The 20,750-nt window shown below is 42.5% G+C and overlaps 1 protein-coding gene across 2 annotated transcripts; it reads right to left on the reverse strand.

The window, feature by feature from the left end:
• Positions 1–464: 464 nt before the first annotated feature.
• On the reverse strand, positions 465–10,883 carry LOC123098029 (type II inositol polyphosphate 5-phosphatase 15). Of its 2 annotated transcripts, XM_044519900.1 has the most exons (11): positions 9,980–10,876; positions 6,766–7,018; positions 5,854–6,661; positions 5,214–5,335; positions 5,042–5,126; positions 3,230–3,395; positions 3,041–3,075; positions 2,689–2,938; positions 2,003–2,126; positions 1,063–1,393; positions 465–908 (listed from the first exon to the last, which is right to left on the reverse strand). In XM_044519900.1, the coding sequence occupies exons 1-11, from the start codon at positions 10,809–10,811 to the stop codon at positions 681–683; spliced, it is 3,234 nt and encodes a 1,077-aa protein (XP_044375835.1). In that variant the 5' UTR covers positions 10,812–10,876; the 3' UTR covers positions 465–680. The 2 variants fall into 2 exon arrangements, with proteins under 2 accessions (XP_044375835.1, XP_044375836.1); XM_044519901.1 differs by lacking the exons at positions 465–908; positions 2,003–2,126 and having other exon boundaries at positions 1,150–1,393; positions 9,980–10,883.
• Positions 10,884–20,750: the final 9,867 nt, after the last annotated feature.

Raw genomic sequence — 20,750 nt, forward strand, 5'->3', positions numbered from 1 at the left:
GAGAAAATATATATTAATGATGTAGTATATTAATATGATTAACTATTATATGAGTGGGCTATAAGAGACATGGTAAATCCATATAGTGCGTTGTTATATTAACCATGCTCTTATTGTACTTGTTCTAACTGCTTTTTTTCTTTCTCTTGGCTTCGTGACAATGCACGGGAATTGTGCCAGTGACCCTAACGTCCAGTTTACAGAGATCTTAAAACACTTAAAAAAACGTGAGTATCATATTCGAAACTGCCAAACTGCTAACTATTTAAAACTAAAACGTTATTACATCCAATATGTGAGTATATGGGATGCGCTAACTTTTATGAGACGGAGGGAGTATATCACATCAGATACACTTTGAAACAAAGAATATGTCACACACATACACACACATCTCCCTACTTGGAATCAAAATCATGGATACAGTAAACGCACAACTTCGTAACTGCGTCACAACCCTGGGGTAAAAGATTAGATCTCCTCTCAGTGGTATTACATAACTTCAATAATTTCCTGTACAAAATGTCATGGAATATCGAGAGTACAAAAGCCACGGTTTTGTACTTCGGTAGAAGAAATAAGAACATTTGCCACAACAACATTTTCTATGCACACTTTAATCAAACTAAAAGCTAACCTCATATGTCACGACCACACAATAAAAGAAACGATCAACAAAGTTAGAACCTCTTGAAAGGAAATGCGCTCCGGCCCTTCTGGCATTGCACGCGTACTCCGTAACATTTGGCAACGGTAGAACACACTCCAGTTATTTTCACCGATAATTGTGCTGCCTTTTCTTGGTTAGCCCCAGACAAATTATTCCACGATGTTCCACGCAGGTCTCCATGCTGCAAAGTGACCTCTACCGTCTGTCCAGGGCAGATTATACCAGTTGCTGGAGAAACCTGTGTTGAAGACATGTTTCACCCTCAGTGCTCAAGCATTAAAAGCTCACAGTGTTGGACAAGCATCAACAAGCAGAACCATCTTACAGTAATTAGATTGTTCTAAAATGAAGTGAGCCAATATAAGGAGAGTCAGGACAAGGCATTAACCCACCTTAAGCCAAGTAGGGAAACCAGCAGAATCTGTGCCAGAGGAACTTGGTGCTTGGCCAGTTATCTCAAAACAAGCTCTGTCTTCTGTACTTCTGTTTTGTAGTTTAAAAATATAGGGAGTTTGGTCTTGCAGAATGATGTCATTGGTGCTCACATTTGCTTCAGGGAATGCTTTTAGCCCCTGGAGCAAGTGCAACACTTTCTTATTTGAACTCATTATCTCCCCATATTTCTGCCTCATCGTCTGTTTCTCAACACGTGCAACATCCAAATTGAACAAGCATTTTACAGGTTTGTGATCACTGTCTGTTGCTTCCATGCAAGAGTCGTACCTTGAAATATAGAATAATACAGTTCCATAAGGTTTCTATGTACTAACTGAAAAATGGATGTTAGGTACACAGGACAAAAAGACTAACTACAAATAAGACCTGATTTCGGAAATAAAAAACTTTGTACAGCTCAAACCATCTGTCTGATTGGACATCTGTTTTCACCACAGATTTCGTAACGACAAGTGCTTTAAAGTAAGATCTCAGTTGACTATGTTTCGAGAAACCTATTTGAACTCTTTTGTTGCCAGGCAGTAACGCATTAGTTGCCACCCTATTTTGTAACATGTCACCACATGGCAACTTTATAAATTGTCAGGTGGTAACATTGAAGGCAAAAAAGAAAAGTCATCGAAACATACCAACATGGGGTCTGGTTTTTGAGCTCTCGTCAAAACAAAGCCAACAGTGAAAACAGATCATAAATTGGCTCTATATTTAAAAGATAAAATGTTTTAACTTCCGAGTACATGCATGCAAATAGCAAATGAGAGATGGACTGGTGGAGGAAACGTCGTGCTCTAGGACAATCGAGCACATGTTCTTGCGTTATTTGTGCCCTACTAATATTCTTTATCCAGTGAGATAATCAAACAACAAATGACTTACAGTGATACTGAACAAACCACAGGACAATCCAAAGAACACTCAGTTCCTGAACTAGCTCGGCTGTCACGGTATAGAACTCGGTCACACCAGGCAGGAATGCGTTTCTTCTCACTACAATCATACCCTACAATAAGAGAGAAGTTTCTTCAAACGAAGTGTTCAGGAATCAGGAGTTCAGAAGTATTATCAACTCATAAGGATCAAATTGGTACCGTATGAAACATTATTGCTGTGATAAGCACACACTAATATAACTAGCGGTTTGCCATGGAACACCCCCCAAAGAGTGTACTACTTTTGATGCAGATCGATGATACACCAGTGGCTGGGTTATACACCCACTCCCTAACCAAGTGAGCTAGCCTCACTTCTTATCTTTACATCAACTTCCTCCGGTTGTTACCAGATTACAGTCTCATACCCTTCTAGAAATTTTACTTTAGCATTCTCATTCATCTACATACATGTTATATAACGTTAGTACATAAAGTCGTCTCCAACCTCGCAAAAGGAAATCCTCTCCATGCAAATCAGCACCTCTAACAGTGAAGACCGGATGCACAAAAAATAAGGATACCATTTAATCTTCTATTGAACGAAAATGGCATTTTCAAAGTTTTTTAGAAAAGGGCAGGGTGGGGGTTACTGAAGCAGGCCTCAAACAACTATCATCAGAATAACTATACCTGATAAGCCAGCTTTGTGTTTCTCAAATTTGTAAGTAGGTGGGAACTGGAAATCTCCTTCACGTAATCCCTGGAAGACTCTCCCGGATCTCATTTCTGCTCGCAGCTGGTCATTCTTCCTCAGCCAGTCAAAGCGTCTCCGGGAAACCAACCCCATCGCCTCTTCATACGAAATGTCGTAAAGCCGGTAATTGAAGTCACCAAGAAAGACAATCATGTCCGTATCTGACAACTCAGGCATTCTTGATCCCTATCATAGCAACATTTTGGTAATGTTTACAATCTCAGATAATGGATCTAGAAACAACTCTATCCACTGCAAAAATAAAATGAAGGGGAAGCAACAACATACATTTGCTTGAAGAAGCTGACCGGCAGAACCAGAAACTGCAACATGAAAAGAAGTTGAGTAACAGTGTGTAAGATTAAGAAGTTCTGAATTCTTGGCACGATTCTTCATTGTGATTAGGATGGTTGGCCAGACATTTACAAATTTGAACATCATCATGCAGAAAAGTTAACAAGAAGATTGAACAATTACTTGATGCTGTCAATAATCCACTTGAAGGGGTGGCAAAGGTCATTGTTCTAAAGACATGGTCAAAGTCTTCATTTCGCCGGCTCACAGCTTCCATATGTGCAGCGAAATGACAATTTACAAAGCAAATGCTTCTATCATGTATTCTCATCCTCAATCCGACTGCTCCCTGAGACAGTGAAGTACATTACAAAATGTAGTAAACTAAGCTGAACTAAAATGAAACCATAATGCTGCTTCTATACTCCCCCAAAACTAAATTACGCGAATATTTAAGCAGAATTGCGCCATGCCTACTCAGCATCCCGTAATAACTGCCCAAAGGCAGCATGCCCAACCAGGAAGCATGAGCAATGTGCACAGTCCTGTCCAGGAGGGATACATCGGCAATGCAGAATACATCACAGTAGGAGGATATATTACTCGATTTGGTTCCAGTTAAGTTTAGATCAGGTATCGCAAGATTATATCCCTAGTTTTAGTTAATTGCGTCTGTTAGAAGTAGAAATGGAATCAGTGTGCTAATAGGGCTGCCTCATCTATATATGAGGTGCCTATAAGTACTCTCCATACCCCTATCATCTCTTCTACACAGATCTTGTTACACCTGCAAGTAGAGGACCTCAGCCTCGACCTTCTTCCGTCACTGAAAAGCTATGCTCATGACAATTTGGTAACAGGCGCAGCCCTTGATACGGCTGTGGCGGCTCCTGGTCAGATCAAGGTATGGATGGCAGCGACAATCTCGCTAGCCAGATGGCTGCTACCCGAGAGGCTGAACCAGACTAACGAGATCAATACCAAGATCAGCGGGGTGGATCAGCAGCAGTCCGCACGGCTGCTATTAACTGAATAGAAGGCACATGCCGAGATCACCATAGTGGTGTCCTCTCACTCAAGACTTGTTCCCCTGGGGGCATCCTGGCAGGTCCAAAAGCTGTGCATGGCTTCTCTCTGCTAACAGCCACTGCTGCCACCTCCATAGAACACACTGCAGACTGGACTGCACCACATCTACAAGTACTTCTCAACGTTTGATGGCAAGGAAGATTGTTACCCTAGCTGAACTGCTACAAACAACCTTTAGGAGATGATGGACAGGAAGGTATGGCTAGTGTCCTATCACGTGACGGGGCTGCATAAACATGGTAGCACCACATGGATTGACATGACAGTGTCCAAACTGGAAGCACTTCACCTACCTTTTCAACACCAGTTTCAGGCATCCCTACTAGCAATTCCCTCATGGAATTGGTTTCTCTATGACAAAGTGGCTCGCTGTGTCAGTTCCAGGAGCAATTTCTGACACTGCCTACATGGCAGATCCTCTGACAGAAAACAAGCAGATCCAACTCTTCACCATCAGATCACAGGAGCCGCTGTGAACAGATATCAAGGTACAAGCACCAGAACTTTAGAAATGGTCATAAGGCTGCTGTACATGTCAACCTGATTGCCAAGCCTGCCGCAGTGGGCTCCCGTCTGGTAAGCAATAGTCATCGAAAAACAACCCGCTGCCAAGCTGGGCAATTCGCGCCTAATATCTAGATCAAGTTGTATTTACACAAGAAAGGAGTTGGGCATATATAACAACCAGCAGAGAACGTTCACTTAAATCAAACACTACTTAAAAATAAATGGCTGATGAGTATGATGGCAAAATGGTGAGCTGAAATAAAAACTATATTGACATTTGACATTAAGTCACAAACAACATGTCTAAGTTACCTGCTACGAATAAGAAATAATATATTAATAGGACAACAAAAGTACCTTGTTGCCAGAAAGAATACATTAACAAGACAACAAAAGTACCTTGTTGCCAATAGCGCGCCCTAATCCACATGCTACTGCAGCATTGTCGATATCACTGACAAAATGCTTAAGATTTGTTCTTACCCTGAAGAAAGAAAAAACTCAATAACTTCCACAATTACGAAGAAAAAAACAGAAGGATAAACACCAAAAATAGTCCTAAACAGATTACCATACAGCGGTAAGTAACCCAGCCATCTGCCTTGAACCAACACGCTCAAAAGAGTGGCCTTTCAAGATTTGCCCAATTGCATCCAACCACCACTCCCCGTTTGGGCTTCCCTCTAGCCCTACCTAAAGCCAGTGGAAATTATATCAGGATTACAGCTAGCAAAAAATAGCATATATTTTTTCTATATTTATGCTTATTAATATTCTAAAAAATTAACATGAGAATTAACTCTTAACAGGTACTCCCTCCGTTCCAAAATATACGGCATATAGATTTTCAGAAGTCAAGCTTTGTAAAGTTTATAGAGAAAAATATCTACATCTACAATACCAAACAAATATTATCAGATACATTGTGAAATATATTTGTATACTGTGTTTATTTGGTATTATTGACGTTGATATTTTTCTCTATAAACTTGGTAAAACTTGATGGAAGTTAATTTTTGGCACACAAAAAACGCGCTATATTTTGGAACAGATGGAGTAGTAAACAAGCCACCTTTTGGGTATGAAACCCATTTGGGCGAGAGTAGTACTAGGATGGGTGACCTCCTCGGAAGTCCTCGTGAAAGGGTTTCATATCTAGCCTACCCCAACTTGTTTGGGATAAAAGGCTTCGTAAGTAAGTAAGTTTTTACCGTTTCTTTAGCTGCCGACATTGCAAGAAAACCAGCGCCCATCTCCACCTCTTGCAATCCAACTACTACTACCCCAACCTCTTGTGTTGGGAATTTCAGCCAAGCTCTTAGTGACTCATAAGATGCTTTTTCTTGCCCAACATTCCAAGAACATACTAACACCTTCATGTATTCAATGTTTTTGTATGATATCTCTTTCTCCGTCAATTCAGAACGCAAAATGCTGTCAGCAGGCCCTGGAGATGATAAATTCCATCCACGGACTCCCCCATGACCAGCTAATGTAAATATATATGAACTTCCGACAGCCATACTCAGAATTGGACTACTATGTGCAATCCATCCTCCCAGCAAGTTGCCATCCAGGTCCAAGAGCTGGATGTTACCATCCATGTACCCCACCCACAATCTTGTGCCAAAGTTGAGAATACTTTGAACAGAAGATGAATGATGCTGAAACTCTTGCAAACGATTACCACTACCATCCCATTGAGCAACTGAGCCATTTACAGATCCTGTCCAGATCATCCCATCCATTGACATTACTAATGCTTCTATTCTTCGAGTATCATCTCCAAATCCTGCTTTAGCAGCAACTCGCCGAACTGCATCAGCTGCTCCCATCAAAGCATTCCGTGATCTCTGGAAAAAATTAACAGGACTGCGAGCTTTCTCTTTCTTCGGAGAGGAGAAAAGGTTTTGTTTTGTTTCATAGCCATATGGATCCTGAGCAGATAAGACGTCAAAACGGGTATCAACTTGGCCATCCACATTTACCACTTTCAGGAGCTCCTTAGTGCGAGAATCCCTATACGGCAAAATAGAGAACAAGAATAAACACAAATATACGAACAGCTGGACTAATGTAAGCAAAATGCAACAGCAACAGGTGAATGGACACATGAAGTGTACCAGAGTGCAAATGAGAGGTAACCAGCACTCCATACTTTCGATCTGGAATTGTCAGATAATAGAAGTTTTACATCTACGGAAGGCAAGGGGCAGGCCCCTCCGTCACTGACCATGGTCCAAAGGTCAATGAATGATCTTTCAACTAAAAGGGAGACCTTACACTTTTCTTCTCTTTCTAAAGCAAGAGATTTCTCAATTGCTTCTCCATTCCATACTTTAATTATTCCACCTTCAGATCCAGACCATAAATCACCTATGATTGATGCAAACAAGATCAGAATTGAACTAGTCCAAGTGCAATTAGCTTGTTCAACAATATGAATTCTAACTGCTGAAAATAGTATAACTATGAAGAAGAATCATAAAGTTGCAAGCAGCAAGCCACCATCTTAAACATATAGGCTACCTGAACAACAAATTTCAGCAGCTCATGCTGCGGATCTAATAGTTGAATGCCTTATCTGCCTTGTAGATTTCACTATTAATATTTGGTTGTGTTAAGATGGATGGCATAGTTTTATTAGCATAGCACAATAATCTTCTAGCAATTCGGAAAAAGAAGAATGGAAGCATGTCAGGACAAGTACTGGTACTTCGTCGACCAAAATTAAAATCTCTCTACAAGATTGTCCTGGGGATGCTGATACTAGAGTTGGTTTGCATAAGTAGTTGCATGCCCACTGCTGCCAATATACTGCCAGGTCCCTTTTAACAAAAAAAAAACTTCTCCTAAGCTGTTAGCAAGCTAGTTTGCTGCAACTGTGTGAAAACAATTTTGTGAATCTAGTGCAAAAACTAGTGCGCTGAACAATGTGTGAAACTGTCTTTGGCAGGTGTGCTGTTTGCATGTCTTCGCGAGAAATGAAATATCCCATTTTACAGCAAGCGTAATACAAGTCCGTTTGGATCAGACTGACAGGTAATATTTCAGTTGTTGTGAAAATATAATCCCAAGTAAGTCAAATCATAACAAATTTCGTGAATTAACCTACCCCCTCCCAAAGAAAAGTTCAAGGTCGTGGACTCTTGAGTTGCCCTCCACGACCTTGAACTTTTCTGTTTGCATGTCTTATTGGACTCTTGAGTTGCCCTCCACGACCTTGATCACAACGGTCGAGCCATCACCGAACTTGACAGTGCCGGGCACCGTCTGGTTCGGCTCCGCACGTCACCATGTCGCTGGTCATGTGGTCCGACGCCCCGGTGTCGAGGTACCAGGCGGCGTCAGCATCCTCAGGTGTTTGCATCAGGACCACCCACGCGTGCTCCTCACTAAGGTAGACGCCCTCCTCCCAGTTGCCATGGCAGCGTATTTCGCTGGCGTGGAACGGGCTGCCGTGACAGCGTTTTCTGCTGCCATGGCAACGATCTGGCCCAAAACCCCTGCCATGGCAGGGATTTCGGACGGCTCAGTGGTAAACGTAAGCGACATCTCCTCGATCATCAGCAGCGCAAGATCTTTGTCGTCCACCTGCACGATGTAAGCCTCTTCACGTTTCTTCTCTCAACAGTCATGGGCCCACTAGCCCACCTTGCCGCAGTAGCGGCAATTGTCATGGTCCGTGTCGGTGGAGTTGCCACCGGCGTTGCTGCTGCCTAGAGGCATTCTTCCCCTTCGAGTTCCGGCCGCCGCATCCACAGGCATTCCAAATACTATGGGCCATTTTCAGTGCTGGCGAAAGTGGACTCTGTTTCCTACAAGTTGGTACTTCCTGAGGGCTGCCAGTTGCATCCAACATTTCATGTTAGCTAGCTGAAGAAACACCTAGGTCCCAAAGCAATTCCAAACCCAACTTTACCTTTACTGAATGTTGATGGCCCGATATTGGTGGAACCAGAAGAACTACTGGAGAACAAGCTCATCCCGCATGTCCAGGGCAACATCACTATTCCCGTGATTCAGTGGCGCGTCAAATGGAGGAACATACTGCTGGAAATGGCAACCTGGGAGCACTCCACATTTATCCGGAAGCGTTTCAGACTTAAGGGACAAGTCTGAACTTCAGTAGGGGGAATTGTCATGCGCGAAGCGTTCCCTTTGAATACCTCATCTAACGCTGGCTACATTATCTGCAACTCACTTACTGTTTCGCGCCCATCTTGATCAACATTGGGCCCTCGTCTTTGATCCAACGTCTCCCTTCAGAAATACTACTTCTGGGATGAACGTGCTGTCAGACAAGCTGCTTTACCATCCCTTGCATTTACCTGTTCTACTTTTCACTTTACCTACTTTCCAGACTATATAAACCAGGAAGGAAAACCCTAGACACCATCTTGTTCACTTTGTGTTAAACCCTAGCCGCCTCTGTTCGACGTCCAGCCCCTATTTGCTCTTGTTAAGTTTATCTTAATTAACAATGGAGCAAAGTAGCTACATCTCTGCATATTATTGTCTCGGCCTTGCTTCCATGTTGAATCTCGTGATCAGGCCATGATACCTCATGGGAATAGAAGTTGCATATTCCTAACAGAAGTGATGTGTTGGAGGATGGTTGCAGTGGCGCGCAGCACACAAATCCATGGGGCTCGTGATAAAAGTATGTTGTGAAGTCAGAGCTCGAGGCAGATCATGTTGAAGTGACGGTTGATTGTGATGTGGGTCAGAGGATAACGGCATCAAGACAGGGAGAGCATGGGTTTGGACTTGGATCCATGAGTCTTAGTAGTCTGCCCTCGCAGATTAGTAATGCTGTGTACTTCCTGATTCATGCAAATATTAAGTGGGAGAGCATAGAAACACTTCTCTAAACCAATAAGGTGGATAACTTTATTACATTAGACCACATGGACAGGTCTGTGGTCGGTGTGACTAGATAGTTAGATGTAGATAACTGATTTTACAGGATCCATTGCATTGCTCGGACAGGGCTTTAAGTCAGATAGCTGTTTGCTTCAACGTTTCTAGAATTAACTATAATATTTCAAGTACAAAAATAAACTACATCAGTGATGGGCGTCATAGACACTACTATATTCTACAATAAACTAAGCTATTCAGCGTCCCTTCTATGTTGATAAATTAATAGATTGTGTGTTCCTGCTGATATTTCGCCTTCCTAGAATAGATATACATGTTTCAGCCACTTGTTTACAGATGGCGGTAGTGTAAGCATGAATGTCATTAACCACGGTGATCAATTGCAATGTACAATGTCAGAAAGTTGCATGAAAATCATACTGATTGAAATGAAACTGAGCCAAGGGGAATTACCATAGGGAGAGATGACCATCGCAAATACTGGTCCACGGTGTGCATCCCACCCAATGCGCTCCCCGGCCTCCGAACCTGGGTCAGCACGCCAACCCATGATCCGCCCGTTGGTGTGGCCGCTCCACACCAAACCGCGGCCGGGATCAGCCACGAGGCAGATTGCAGGCGGTGTCTTGCGCGACTCCCGAAAGGGCGCGCTCGCCTCGTCTCCCCACCGCCGCGGAGATGTGGGTGATCGGAAGGCATCCGCGACGTCCCAAACCCTGACGCCAGCCTCGCCCGCCGCCCAGAGGTGAGTGGAGGTCCCGGCACCAGGAGCAGCACAGCAGGTGAGAGCACAGAGGGCGATGCCAGACTGTGACTCCCTCGGTGGCCTCGGGCGCAGCTCCAGCGGGGGCGGGCGGTCCGCGCGCACGGCGGCGCGAGGGGGAGGGCGGTGGACGCGGGATTGGGATGCGGAAGCGGCGAACTCCGAGAGCGAGTTGGAATGGTGGGGGCCCGGGGGCGGAGGGCAGACGTCGGCTACCGCGGGGAGAGAAGCGGCCGAGAAGGCCGGGAGGGAGTGGCTGGGGTGGATGGGCTGAGGGGCAATAGCGCGGTGGAGGGAACCGGAGAAGGAGGCGGAGGCGGATGCAGGAGGGATGGAGGTGACCGGGAGGGATGCTGAGCGGAGAGCCGATGGAGCGGGAGGGGAGGTGGAAGGGATGGGAGCAGGGGCTGGCGGAGGGGTAGGGGGCGAGATGGAGGCGGAGAGGAAGAAGTCATCGGGGACGTCGTCCCACGGGGATGAGACGGCGGCGGCGGGTGTCGCGGTGTCGCCGGGATCCGCCATTGCGGAGATCGGGGGCAACAGCCTGACAAGTAGGTGAGGGAGAAAGGACTTGCGCGGACGCGGCTTGACTCCCCTGGACGTGCTCCCATGTCCCATCCGTGCTCCCGCCCGCTCAATCTTCATCCCACGGTTCTCCTCCCACGTCTTTTTTTTCAGCCAAAAGAAACACACACAAGAAAAATCCTTGCTAGCATAGCACCCTTTGAGTTTATTTTGAGCGCACGTCCCACAATTTCCAACATTGATATCAAGAGCTAGGCCATTCAATCCGATGTGCAACTCTGTCGACGTGGTTCATTAGAAACCCTATTCCTAGTCCTCTGTGTGTACTCGGCTGCTCCAAACTCTCCTTTTGTTGTTGGTCGCCTCCGAGTCCGCTGCGAACTATGCCGTATCATGGCCTTATCTGGTCGAATCACTGCGGCCACGTGAGATTATTATTATGTTTTCGCTGGAATCTCGCATACGCCGGATCAATCTGTGCAGCCAAGATTCTACTGCGACGCACGTACCCACGTCAGCTCGCTATCTGCAAAATTTACTTTGAATATTAGTAAGCTTAGCCCATGCAGAATATAAATATGAGACAAATCAATTGATATGGTGAGATACACAAGCTATATGGTGCTTGCAAGATTAAGAATCAAAATAGACCGCAAGTAAATAAGTAAGGTTAGGGATAAATGAATACACAAGTGACGAGAATGTATTTCGATGTTCACTTTGTAGAGATGAATGTTATCACAAAGTCACACCAACACCACAAAAGATCAACATGTTCTCTTTGAGATATCACCGCCAAGACGATTTTGAACCACTCCCGGTAAACCTTGAGGCGGCCTCCAAACCTTCACAAACGATGAGGAAATCACAAATCGATTTCTCACCGAGGACTCCTACTACCTAAGAGTCTCCAACCTCAAAAAATAACAAGATCCGCCAAGGAAACAACGTGGGGAATCAATGTTTTCTTAGGTTGAAGTGTGGATCGGGCACTTCTCTCTCACTTCCCAAAATATTAAGAAGTTTGAGTGGAAGCGAAGGGAGATGTTCAAGAAATTCAAGCTAGAACAATGGAGAAGATTGGAATTATAGCCAGCCCCCAAATCCAATCGTCATCACACATTTTCTGCGTGGCCCAGAAGTTCCGGCCCCTGAAAGCTTCGGCAAAGTTCTGATGACCCACAAGTATAGGGGATCAATCATAATCCTTTCGATAAGTAAGAGCGTCGAACCCAACGAGGAGCAGAAGGAAATGACAAGTGGTTTTCAACAAGGTATTTTCTGCAAGCACTGAAATATCGGTAACAAGTAGTTTGATAGCAAGATAATTTGTAGCGAACAAGTAACGGTAACGGTAAATAAAGTGCAACAAGGTAGCCCAATCCTTTTGTGGCAAAGGACAGGCCAAAACGGTCTCTTATAATAAGCAAAGTGTTCTTGAGGGCACACGGGAATTTCATCTAGTTACTTTCATCATGTTGATTTGATTCATGTTCGCTACTTTAATAATTTGATATGTGGGTGGACCAGTGCTTGGGTGATGTTCTTACTTGAACAAACCTCCCGCTTATGATTAACCCCCTCGCAAGCATCTGCAACTACGAGAAAAGTATTAAGATAAAATATAACCATAGCATTAAACATTTGGATCCAAATCGGTCCCTTACGAAGTAGCGCATAAACTAGGGTTTAAGCTTCTGTCACTCTAGCAACCCATCATCTAATAACTACTCCACAATGTATTCCCTTAGGCCCAAATATGGTGAAGTGCCATGTAGTCGACGTTCACATGACACCACTAAGGAATCACAACATACGTACCATCAAAATATCGAACACATATCAAGTTCACATGATTCCTTGCAACATGACTTCTCCCGTGACCTCAAGAACAAAAGTAACTACTCACAAATGATAATCATGCTCAAGATCATAGGGGTATTAAATAGCATATGGATCTGAACATATAATCTTTCACCAAATAAACCATATAGTAATCAACTACAAGATGTAATCAACACTACTAGTCACCCACAGGTACCAATATGAGGTTTTGGTACAAAGATTGAACACAAGAGATGAACTAGGGTTTGAGAGGAGATGGTGTTGTTGAAGATGTTGATGGAGATTGTCTTCCCAAATATGAGAGGGTTGTTGGTGATGATGATGGCTTCGATTTCCCCCTCCGGAAGGGAAGTTCCCTTGGTGGAATCACTCCGCTAGAGGGCAAAAAGTGCTCCTGCCCAAGTTCCGCCTCGAGACGGCGGCGCTCCGTCCCGAAAGCCCTCTCCTTATTTTTTTTCTAGGTCAAAATGACCTATATACCAGAAGATGGGCACCGGAGGTGGGCTGGGCTGAGCACAACCCACCAGGGCGCGCCTGGGGGGCCTAGCGCGCTCTGGTGTCTTGTGCTCACCAAGTGGCCCCCTCCGGTAATTATTTGCTCCAATATTTTTCTTATATTCCAAAATAATTCTCCGTAAATTTTCAGCTCATTTGGAGATGTGCAAAATAGGTGCCCTGACGTAGCTTTTTCAGGTCTAGAATTCCAGCTGCTGGTATTCTCCCTCTTTTTGTAAACCTTGCATATTATGAGAGAAAAGGCATTAGATTTACTCCATAAAGCATTATTATGCATAAAAACATTATAAATAACAGTAGGAAAACATGATGCAAAATGGACGTATCAACTCCCCCAATCTTAGACCTCGCTTGTCCTCAAGCGAAAAACAGATATCGAAAAACATGCCCACATGCTTAGAGAGAGAGAGAGAGGTGTCGATAAAAACAAAATATGGACATAGTAGCATCATGCTTATTATTATAACAATAACAAACTTTATCATAAAACTTTATTCACATAACTTTATCATATAACTTCTCATGAACAAGTAATAATTCATCACAACATCGAAGTAAAAGCATAAACTCTATTGAAAACTAACAAACTATCTTCTCGTCAACTTTTGCAATTACAATTCATCATATTTTCAGGAAGGGTCTCGTATCGGAGCCTTTTGGCAAGTCCACATACTTAACCATCATTCAATCTTCTATGATTGCTAACACTCACCGTATACCCATGAGCAAAAAGTTTCAACCGGACACATAGAAAGATAGGGGCTTAAAGTTTTGCCTTCCAACGTATTCACCTCAAGGGTGATGTCAACAATAATAACTCATGCTCACCCACATCCAACTGGATATATGTGCCTAGATCTTTCCTCACCACATGATGCTTGCAAAAAGAGAAAATAAAAAGGAAGAGGGAAGAATACTTTGACTCTTGCATGAAAGTAAATACATAAAGTAAAAGATAGGCCCTTCGCAGAGGGAAGCAGAGGTTGTCATGCGCTTTTTGGTTTGTATGCTCAATCTCTTAGTGCAAAAGAACGTCACGTTATATTGCCCCTTATGATAGCAACCTTTATTATGCAGTCTGTCGCTTTTATTACTTTGTCGTCACAAGTTTGTACAACACTCAATTTTCTCTTGCACTAAATTATCCAACACATTTAGAAGCAATTTTTATTGCCTTTTTGCACCGATGACAACTTACTTGAAGGATCTTACTCAATCCATAGGTAGGTATGGTGGACTCTCAAAACAAGATTTTGGGTTTAAGGTTTTTGGATGCACAAGTAGTATCTCTACTTAGTACGGATTTTTGGCTACCAAAGATATTGAGCAAGCACCACATGTTGAAGGATCTATGACAATATAACTTCTATGTGAATATGAACAAACATGAATCATTACGTTGTCTTCCTTGTCCAACATCAACAATTTTGGAATATAATATTTGATGGGGGCTCACAATCATAAAAGATGTCCAAGATAGTGTATTTGCATGTGAATCTTCTCTTCCTTATTAATTCTTTCATGAATTGCATCATTGACCAATGCTATGTTTGTCAACCTCTAATAAATTTTACCACTTATACTTTTCCTTATCTGATGTCATTACTTAACATAAGATTAGCATATGATCTTTTTCATTATTTTCTTTTATTTTGATTGAAATGTAAAAGTAGAGAAGCAAAAACTCAAACTAAGCTTTATTATATAACTCTCACTCGATTACATAGATAGATGGATCACGAGAACTAAAACTCAAAAAAAACATGTTAAACTTTTATTCAACTAATTCAAAAGATAACCAAAGATCGAACTAAAAATAGGTTAAGGTAATGAGAGTGATGGTGATACGATACCGGGGCACCTCCCCCAAGCTTGGCACAAGCCAAGGGGAGTGCCCATACCCATGTACTTTAAGTCTCCTTTGGTGGTGAAGATGATGATGGTGGTGGTATAGGCATGTTCTTCTTCTCCGGCTTGCGTCAGAGGCTGAAATTATCCTCCCTAAGATCCTCATTCTCTATATCAAGCCTTAATATCTTTTTGCATAATGTTGCCTTGCTATCCTGCAGAAAACAAGAAGGGATAGATTGGGTTTTAGTTTTGCTGGGGAGGCTTGATGCTACTTCTTGAGCTTGCGTTGATTTTTTCCTTAAAGAGGAAAGGGTGATGCAGCAAAGTAGAGATAAGTATTTCCCTCAGTTAAGAACCAAGGTATCAATCCATTAGGAGGCACAAGCAAGTCCCTAATATATGCACCTGCACAAACTAACAAACACTTGCACACAACGCGAAAAAGGGATTGTCAATCCCTTCTCGGTCAAGAACAAGAGTGAGATCTAATAGTGATAGGTATAAAAGATAAATAAAAGAGCAAACTAAAGTAAATATAAATAAATTGCAACAAGGTATTTTTGGGTTTTTTGGTTTATATATCTAAAAATATATGATGGAAAATAGACCCGGGGGCCATAGGTTTCACTAGAGGCTTCTGTCTTGAAAGAAAACATACGGTGGGTAAACAAATTACTGTTGAGCAATTGATAGAAAAGCGCATAGTTATGAAGATATCTAAGGCAATGATCATGAATATAGGCATCACGTCCTTGACAAGTAGACCGACTCCTGCCTGCATCTACTACTATTACTCCACACATTGACCGCAATCCAGCATGCATCTAGAGTATTAAGTTCATAAGAATGGAGTAACGCTTTAAGTAAGATGACATGATGTAGAGGGATAAACTCAAGCAATATGATATAAACCCCATCTTTTTATCCTTGATGGTAACAATACAATGTGTGCCTCGCTGCCCCTTCTGTCACTGGGTGAGGACACCGCAAGATTGGACCAAAAACTAAGCACCTCTCCATTGCAAGAAAAACCAATCTAGTTTGCCAAACCAAACCGATAGTTTGGAGAGAAATACAAAGATATCTTAATCATGCAGAAAAGAGTTCAGAGAAGACTCAAATAATATTCATAGATACTCTGATCATAAATCCACAATTCATCGGATCTCAACAAACGCACCGCAAAAGAATATTACCTCGGATAGAACTCCAAGAACATCGAGGAGAACATTGTATTGAAGATCAAAGAGAGGGAAGAAGCCATCTAGCTACTAGGGAACCGTAGGTCTGTGGTAAACTACTCATGCTTCATCGGAAGGGCAACAAGGTTGATGTAGAGGCCCTCCGTGATCGAATCCCCCTCCGGCAGGGTGCTGGAAAAGGCCCCAAGATGGGATCTCACGGGAACAGAGGCTTGCAGCGGTGGAAAAGTATTTTGGTGGACACTTCTGATGTTGGGGGAATATTTGAGAATATATAGAGGTGGAATTAGGGTTGAAGGACTCCTGAGGGGCCCACAAGCCCTTAGGGCACGCCCCCCTGGGGCGCACCCTAGAGGCTTGTGGCCTCCTCGGGACTCTTCTGGCCCTCTCTCCAATCACGTAGGTGTCTTCTGGTCCAAGAAAAATCATCGTAAAGTTTCATTCCATTTGGAAACCGTTTGATATTCCTTTTCTGTAAAACTCAAAAACAAGGAAAAAAACAAAAAACTGGCACTGGGCTCTGGGTTAATAAGTTAGTCCCAAAAATAATATAAAATAGCATATAAAACATCCAAAATAGATAATATAATAGCATGGAACAATAAAAACTTATAGATACGTTGGAAATTTTTTTGGGACCACTTATTAACCCAGAGCCCAGTGCCAGTTTCTGTTTTTTCCTTGTTTTTGAGTTTTACAGAAAAGGAATATCAAACGGAGTCCAAATGGAATAAAACTTTACGATGATTTTTCTTGGACCAGAAGACACCTACGTGACTTGGAAAGAGGGCCTGAAGAGTCCCAAGGAGGCCACAAGCCTCTAGGGCGCGCCCCAGGGTGGGGGCGCCCTAAGGGCTTGTGGGCCCCTCGGGAGTCCTCCAACCCTAATTCCACCTCTATATATTCTAAAATATCCCCCTTACATCAGAAGCGTTCACCAAAATACTTTTTCGCCGTCGCAAGCCTCTGTTCCCGTGAGATCCCATCTTGGGGCCTTTTCCGGCACCCTGCCGGAGGCAGATTCGATCACGGAGGGCCTCTACATCAACCTTGCTGCCCTTCCTATGAAGCGTGAGTAGTTTACCACAGACCTACGGGTCCATAGCTAGTACCTAGATGGCTTCTTCTCTCTCTTTGATCTTCAATACAATGTTCTCCTCGATGTTCTTGGATATCTATCCGATGTAATATTATTTTGCGGTGTGTTTGTCGAGATCCGATGAATTGTGGATTTATGATCAGATTATCTATGAATATTATTTGAGTATTCTCTGAACTATTCTATTCATGATTCAGATATCTTTGTATTTCTCTTCGAACTATCGATTTGGTTTGGCCAACTAGATTGGTTTTTCTTGCAATGGGAGAGGTGCTTAGTTTTGGGTTCAATCTTGCGGTGTCCTCACCCAGTGACAGAAGGGGTAGCGAGGCACGTATTGAATTGTTGCCATCAAGGATAAAAAGATGGGGTTTATATCATTTTGCTTGAGTTTATCCCTCTACATCATGTCATCTTACTTAAAGCGTTACTCCGTTCTTATGAACTTAATACTCTAGATGCATGCTGGATAGCAGTCGATGTGTGGAGTAATAGTAGTAGATGCAGGAAGGAGTCGGTCTACTTGTCATGGACGTGATGCCTATATTCATGATCATTGCCTTAGATATCATCATAACTATGCGCTTTTCTATCAATTGCTCGACAGTAATTTGTTTACCCCCGTGTGTTTTCTTTCAAGAGAGAAGCCTCTAGTGAAACCTATGGCCCCCGAGTATATTTTCCATCATATATTTTTAGATCTATAAACCAAAGAAATCCAAAAATACCTTGCTGCAATTTATTTATATTTACTTTAGTTAGTTCTTTTATTTATCTTTTATACCTATCTCTATTAGATCTCACTCTTGTTCGTGATCGTGAAGGGATTGACAACCCGTTTTTCGCGTTGTGTGCAAGTGTTTGTTAGTTTGTGCAGGTGCATATATTGGGGACTTGCTTGTGCCTCCTACTGGATTGATACCTTGGTTCTTAACTGAGGGAAATACTTATCTCTACTTTGCTGCATCACCCATTCCTCTTCAAGGGAAAAATCAATGCAAGCTCAAGAAGTAGCAGCAGCATGATCAGTGTGAATAATTACTTTGGAATCAACAATGTAAGATCTAAATTTATCACAAGCAAACACAACTGCTAAAAATTCGTTTTCAGTAGTAGCATAATTTCTCTGGGCACTGTCTAGAGTTTTGCTAGCATAATGGATAACATTTAATTTTTTATCAACTCTTTGTCCTAGAACAGCACCAACAACATAATCACTACCATCACACATTATTTCAAAAGGCAAGTTCAATCAGGTGGTTGGACAATATGTGGAGAAGTTAAGGCTTTCTTAAGTGTTTCAAAGGCTTCTACACAATCATCATAAAAAACAAATGGAATATCCTTTTGTAATGAAAGTGCGTTATATCGACTAGAGGGGGGGTGAATATGCGATTTTTACAAATTCGTCAATGAGGAATTTCAGGGTGAGGAAATTCCTAAGCAACAAACTACTTAGTAGCGCAATAAGTACTCAGATGCAAGCATAACAGAGTATAGTAGTACGCGTCGGTGCTATACAAACGGTTTTTAACCCCTTTCCGCGACGACATTTGGAATCATCGCCTAGTGAGTGACAGCGATAGGGGGGTCCTTCCCACACGACCCAGAAACCGTCGGGGATATGCCCTCCTGGCACACACGCTCGGCAAAATGAGGTCGTGTGCGACCGGCGAGCGCTCAAATACGGAAATACGTACAGTAGAGCTAAAAAATACAATTATACAGGCGAAATTGTTTTCGGTCGCAAGTACATCCCACACAGTCAGTCCCCGCTAAACGTTTCCGTTCGTATGTACATCCCACACAGTCACTCCAAGGAAAACTTTTCCGTTCACAGGTACATCACACACAATTTTTCCCGTTAAATCGTTTGTGATAGCGTTGCCATTGCACACTAACAATTTTATCATTTGCGTTATTGAATGCATCACACACGGTCCGTAGAAGAAACTGTGTGGAAAAGGTTATCCATCACACACAGTTTTTATGTGGTAAACGTTTGCGCAAGGTGGCCTAACGCAAACAGTTTTCAAGAGAAAGTCGTGTGTGATTGTTCATTGATCCAACACGGTTTATTCCTAGAAACTGTGTGCGTTGTCTGAGGTCATCGCCCACGGTATTTTCTCAATAACCGTTTGCAATAGCAAAACCCAATTAGCAGGCTAATTCATCATTAGTAGGCTAATTGCCCTATTATTAATAATTCATTTATTAATCTAATTGACATTCATATTGAGTACATAATATATTTCATTTCCATATTAAGTAAGGAGAATTTCATAATCGAAATACATCAGAGTGCAACATGATATAGCTTCAGCACTCAGCTACCCCATTACACAACTGCACCAGCACCAAGTTTCACATGCAACATCTAGAACATTTCGAAATTAGCACCATAGAAGGTATATAGACAGATGCATCTCATCTGGAAAACTACTGAAGCGGAAGGTGAATATTGAGCCTTCATTCATGTTGAAGGTCTTTGCAACTTTAGGCCAGTGCCTGTGGATGATTGACCATCCGTCCTTCATCCTCTTCAGGAACACTTCAATATTGAACGGTGGGTGTTGTATGAAAACCTTCCTCGCCTCCTGACCATAGAGGTGGTTTGAGAGGTAATCATCAATGAACTGCTTTGGAAAGGCCTGAAAACAAGGATGTGCATAAATATCTTCTCTATATTGGAAATGGGGCAAAGGAATAAAAAAAAGGCAAGGTATAATAGTTAGTACCATCTTGTAGTGAACTGATGTCTTGTTCATTGTGCAGGCAAAGATCTTGTTGTTTTTGTCGCTAATTTCTTTATCCTAACAATCTTTCTGGGTTTCTTGATTTGATTGACATTCATGGACAACTCATTTCCCCATATGCAAAAAGGGTCGAACTGTGGGTCAAAACCTCTGACAGTAGGACCTACATGTGCAAGACCAAATTGTTAAGAACCTAAATATTAGAATGGTTCCTGCAATTGCACAATAATGTGCTATTAGACAACGGACCATGCATGTGCTAACCTCGATTGTAAACCTCAGTGCTTCCCATTGTTTCCCTGCAACACATATAAGGTAGTTAGTCATCAGGTTAAGTAAGGGCTCGCATGTTATCAGTAAAATATGTTGATGAAAAAAAGCACATTGCATATTCATCAGATTAATTCAAGCCACATGGAAAACCCATTTATCCAAACCAAGCATGATTAAGACTAGGAAATATAGCACTTGTATATGTTTCTCATGTATTAAGTGCAGCCAAATTCGATTTATTCCTCACATGCACAACAATACAAAATTCTGCCCACGACAATTGGACATCGTATTGCATAATTGAACCAAGCAGTTAACTATACACCACAACAAATGAACCAAACATTAACTGAGCACCACATTGCACAATATAACATACTCCTAATAGAAGATT

The sequence above is a fragment of the Triticum aestivum genome, chromosome 4D (genome assembly GCF_018294505.1).
Source record: "Triticum aestivum cultivar Chinese Spring chromosome 4D, IWGSC CS RefSeq v2.1, whole genome shotgun sequence".
Taxonomy (NCBI): domain Eukaryota; kingdom Viridiplantae; phylum Streptophyta; class Magnoliopsida; order Poales; family Poaceae; genus Triticum; species Triticum aestivum.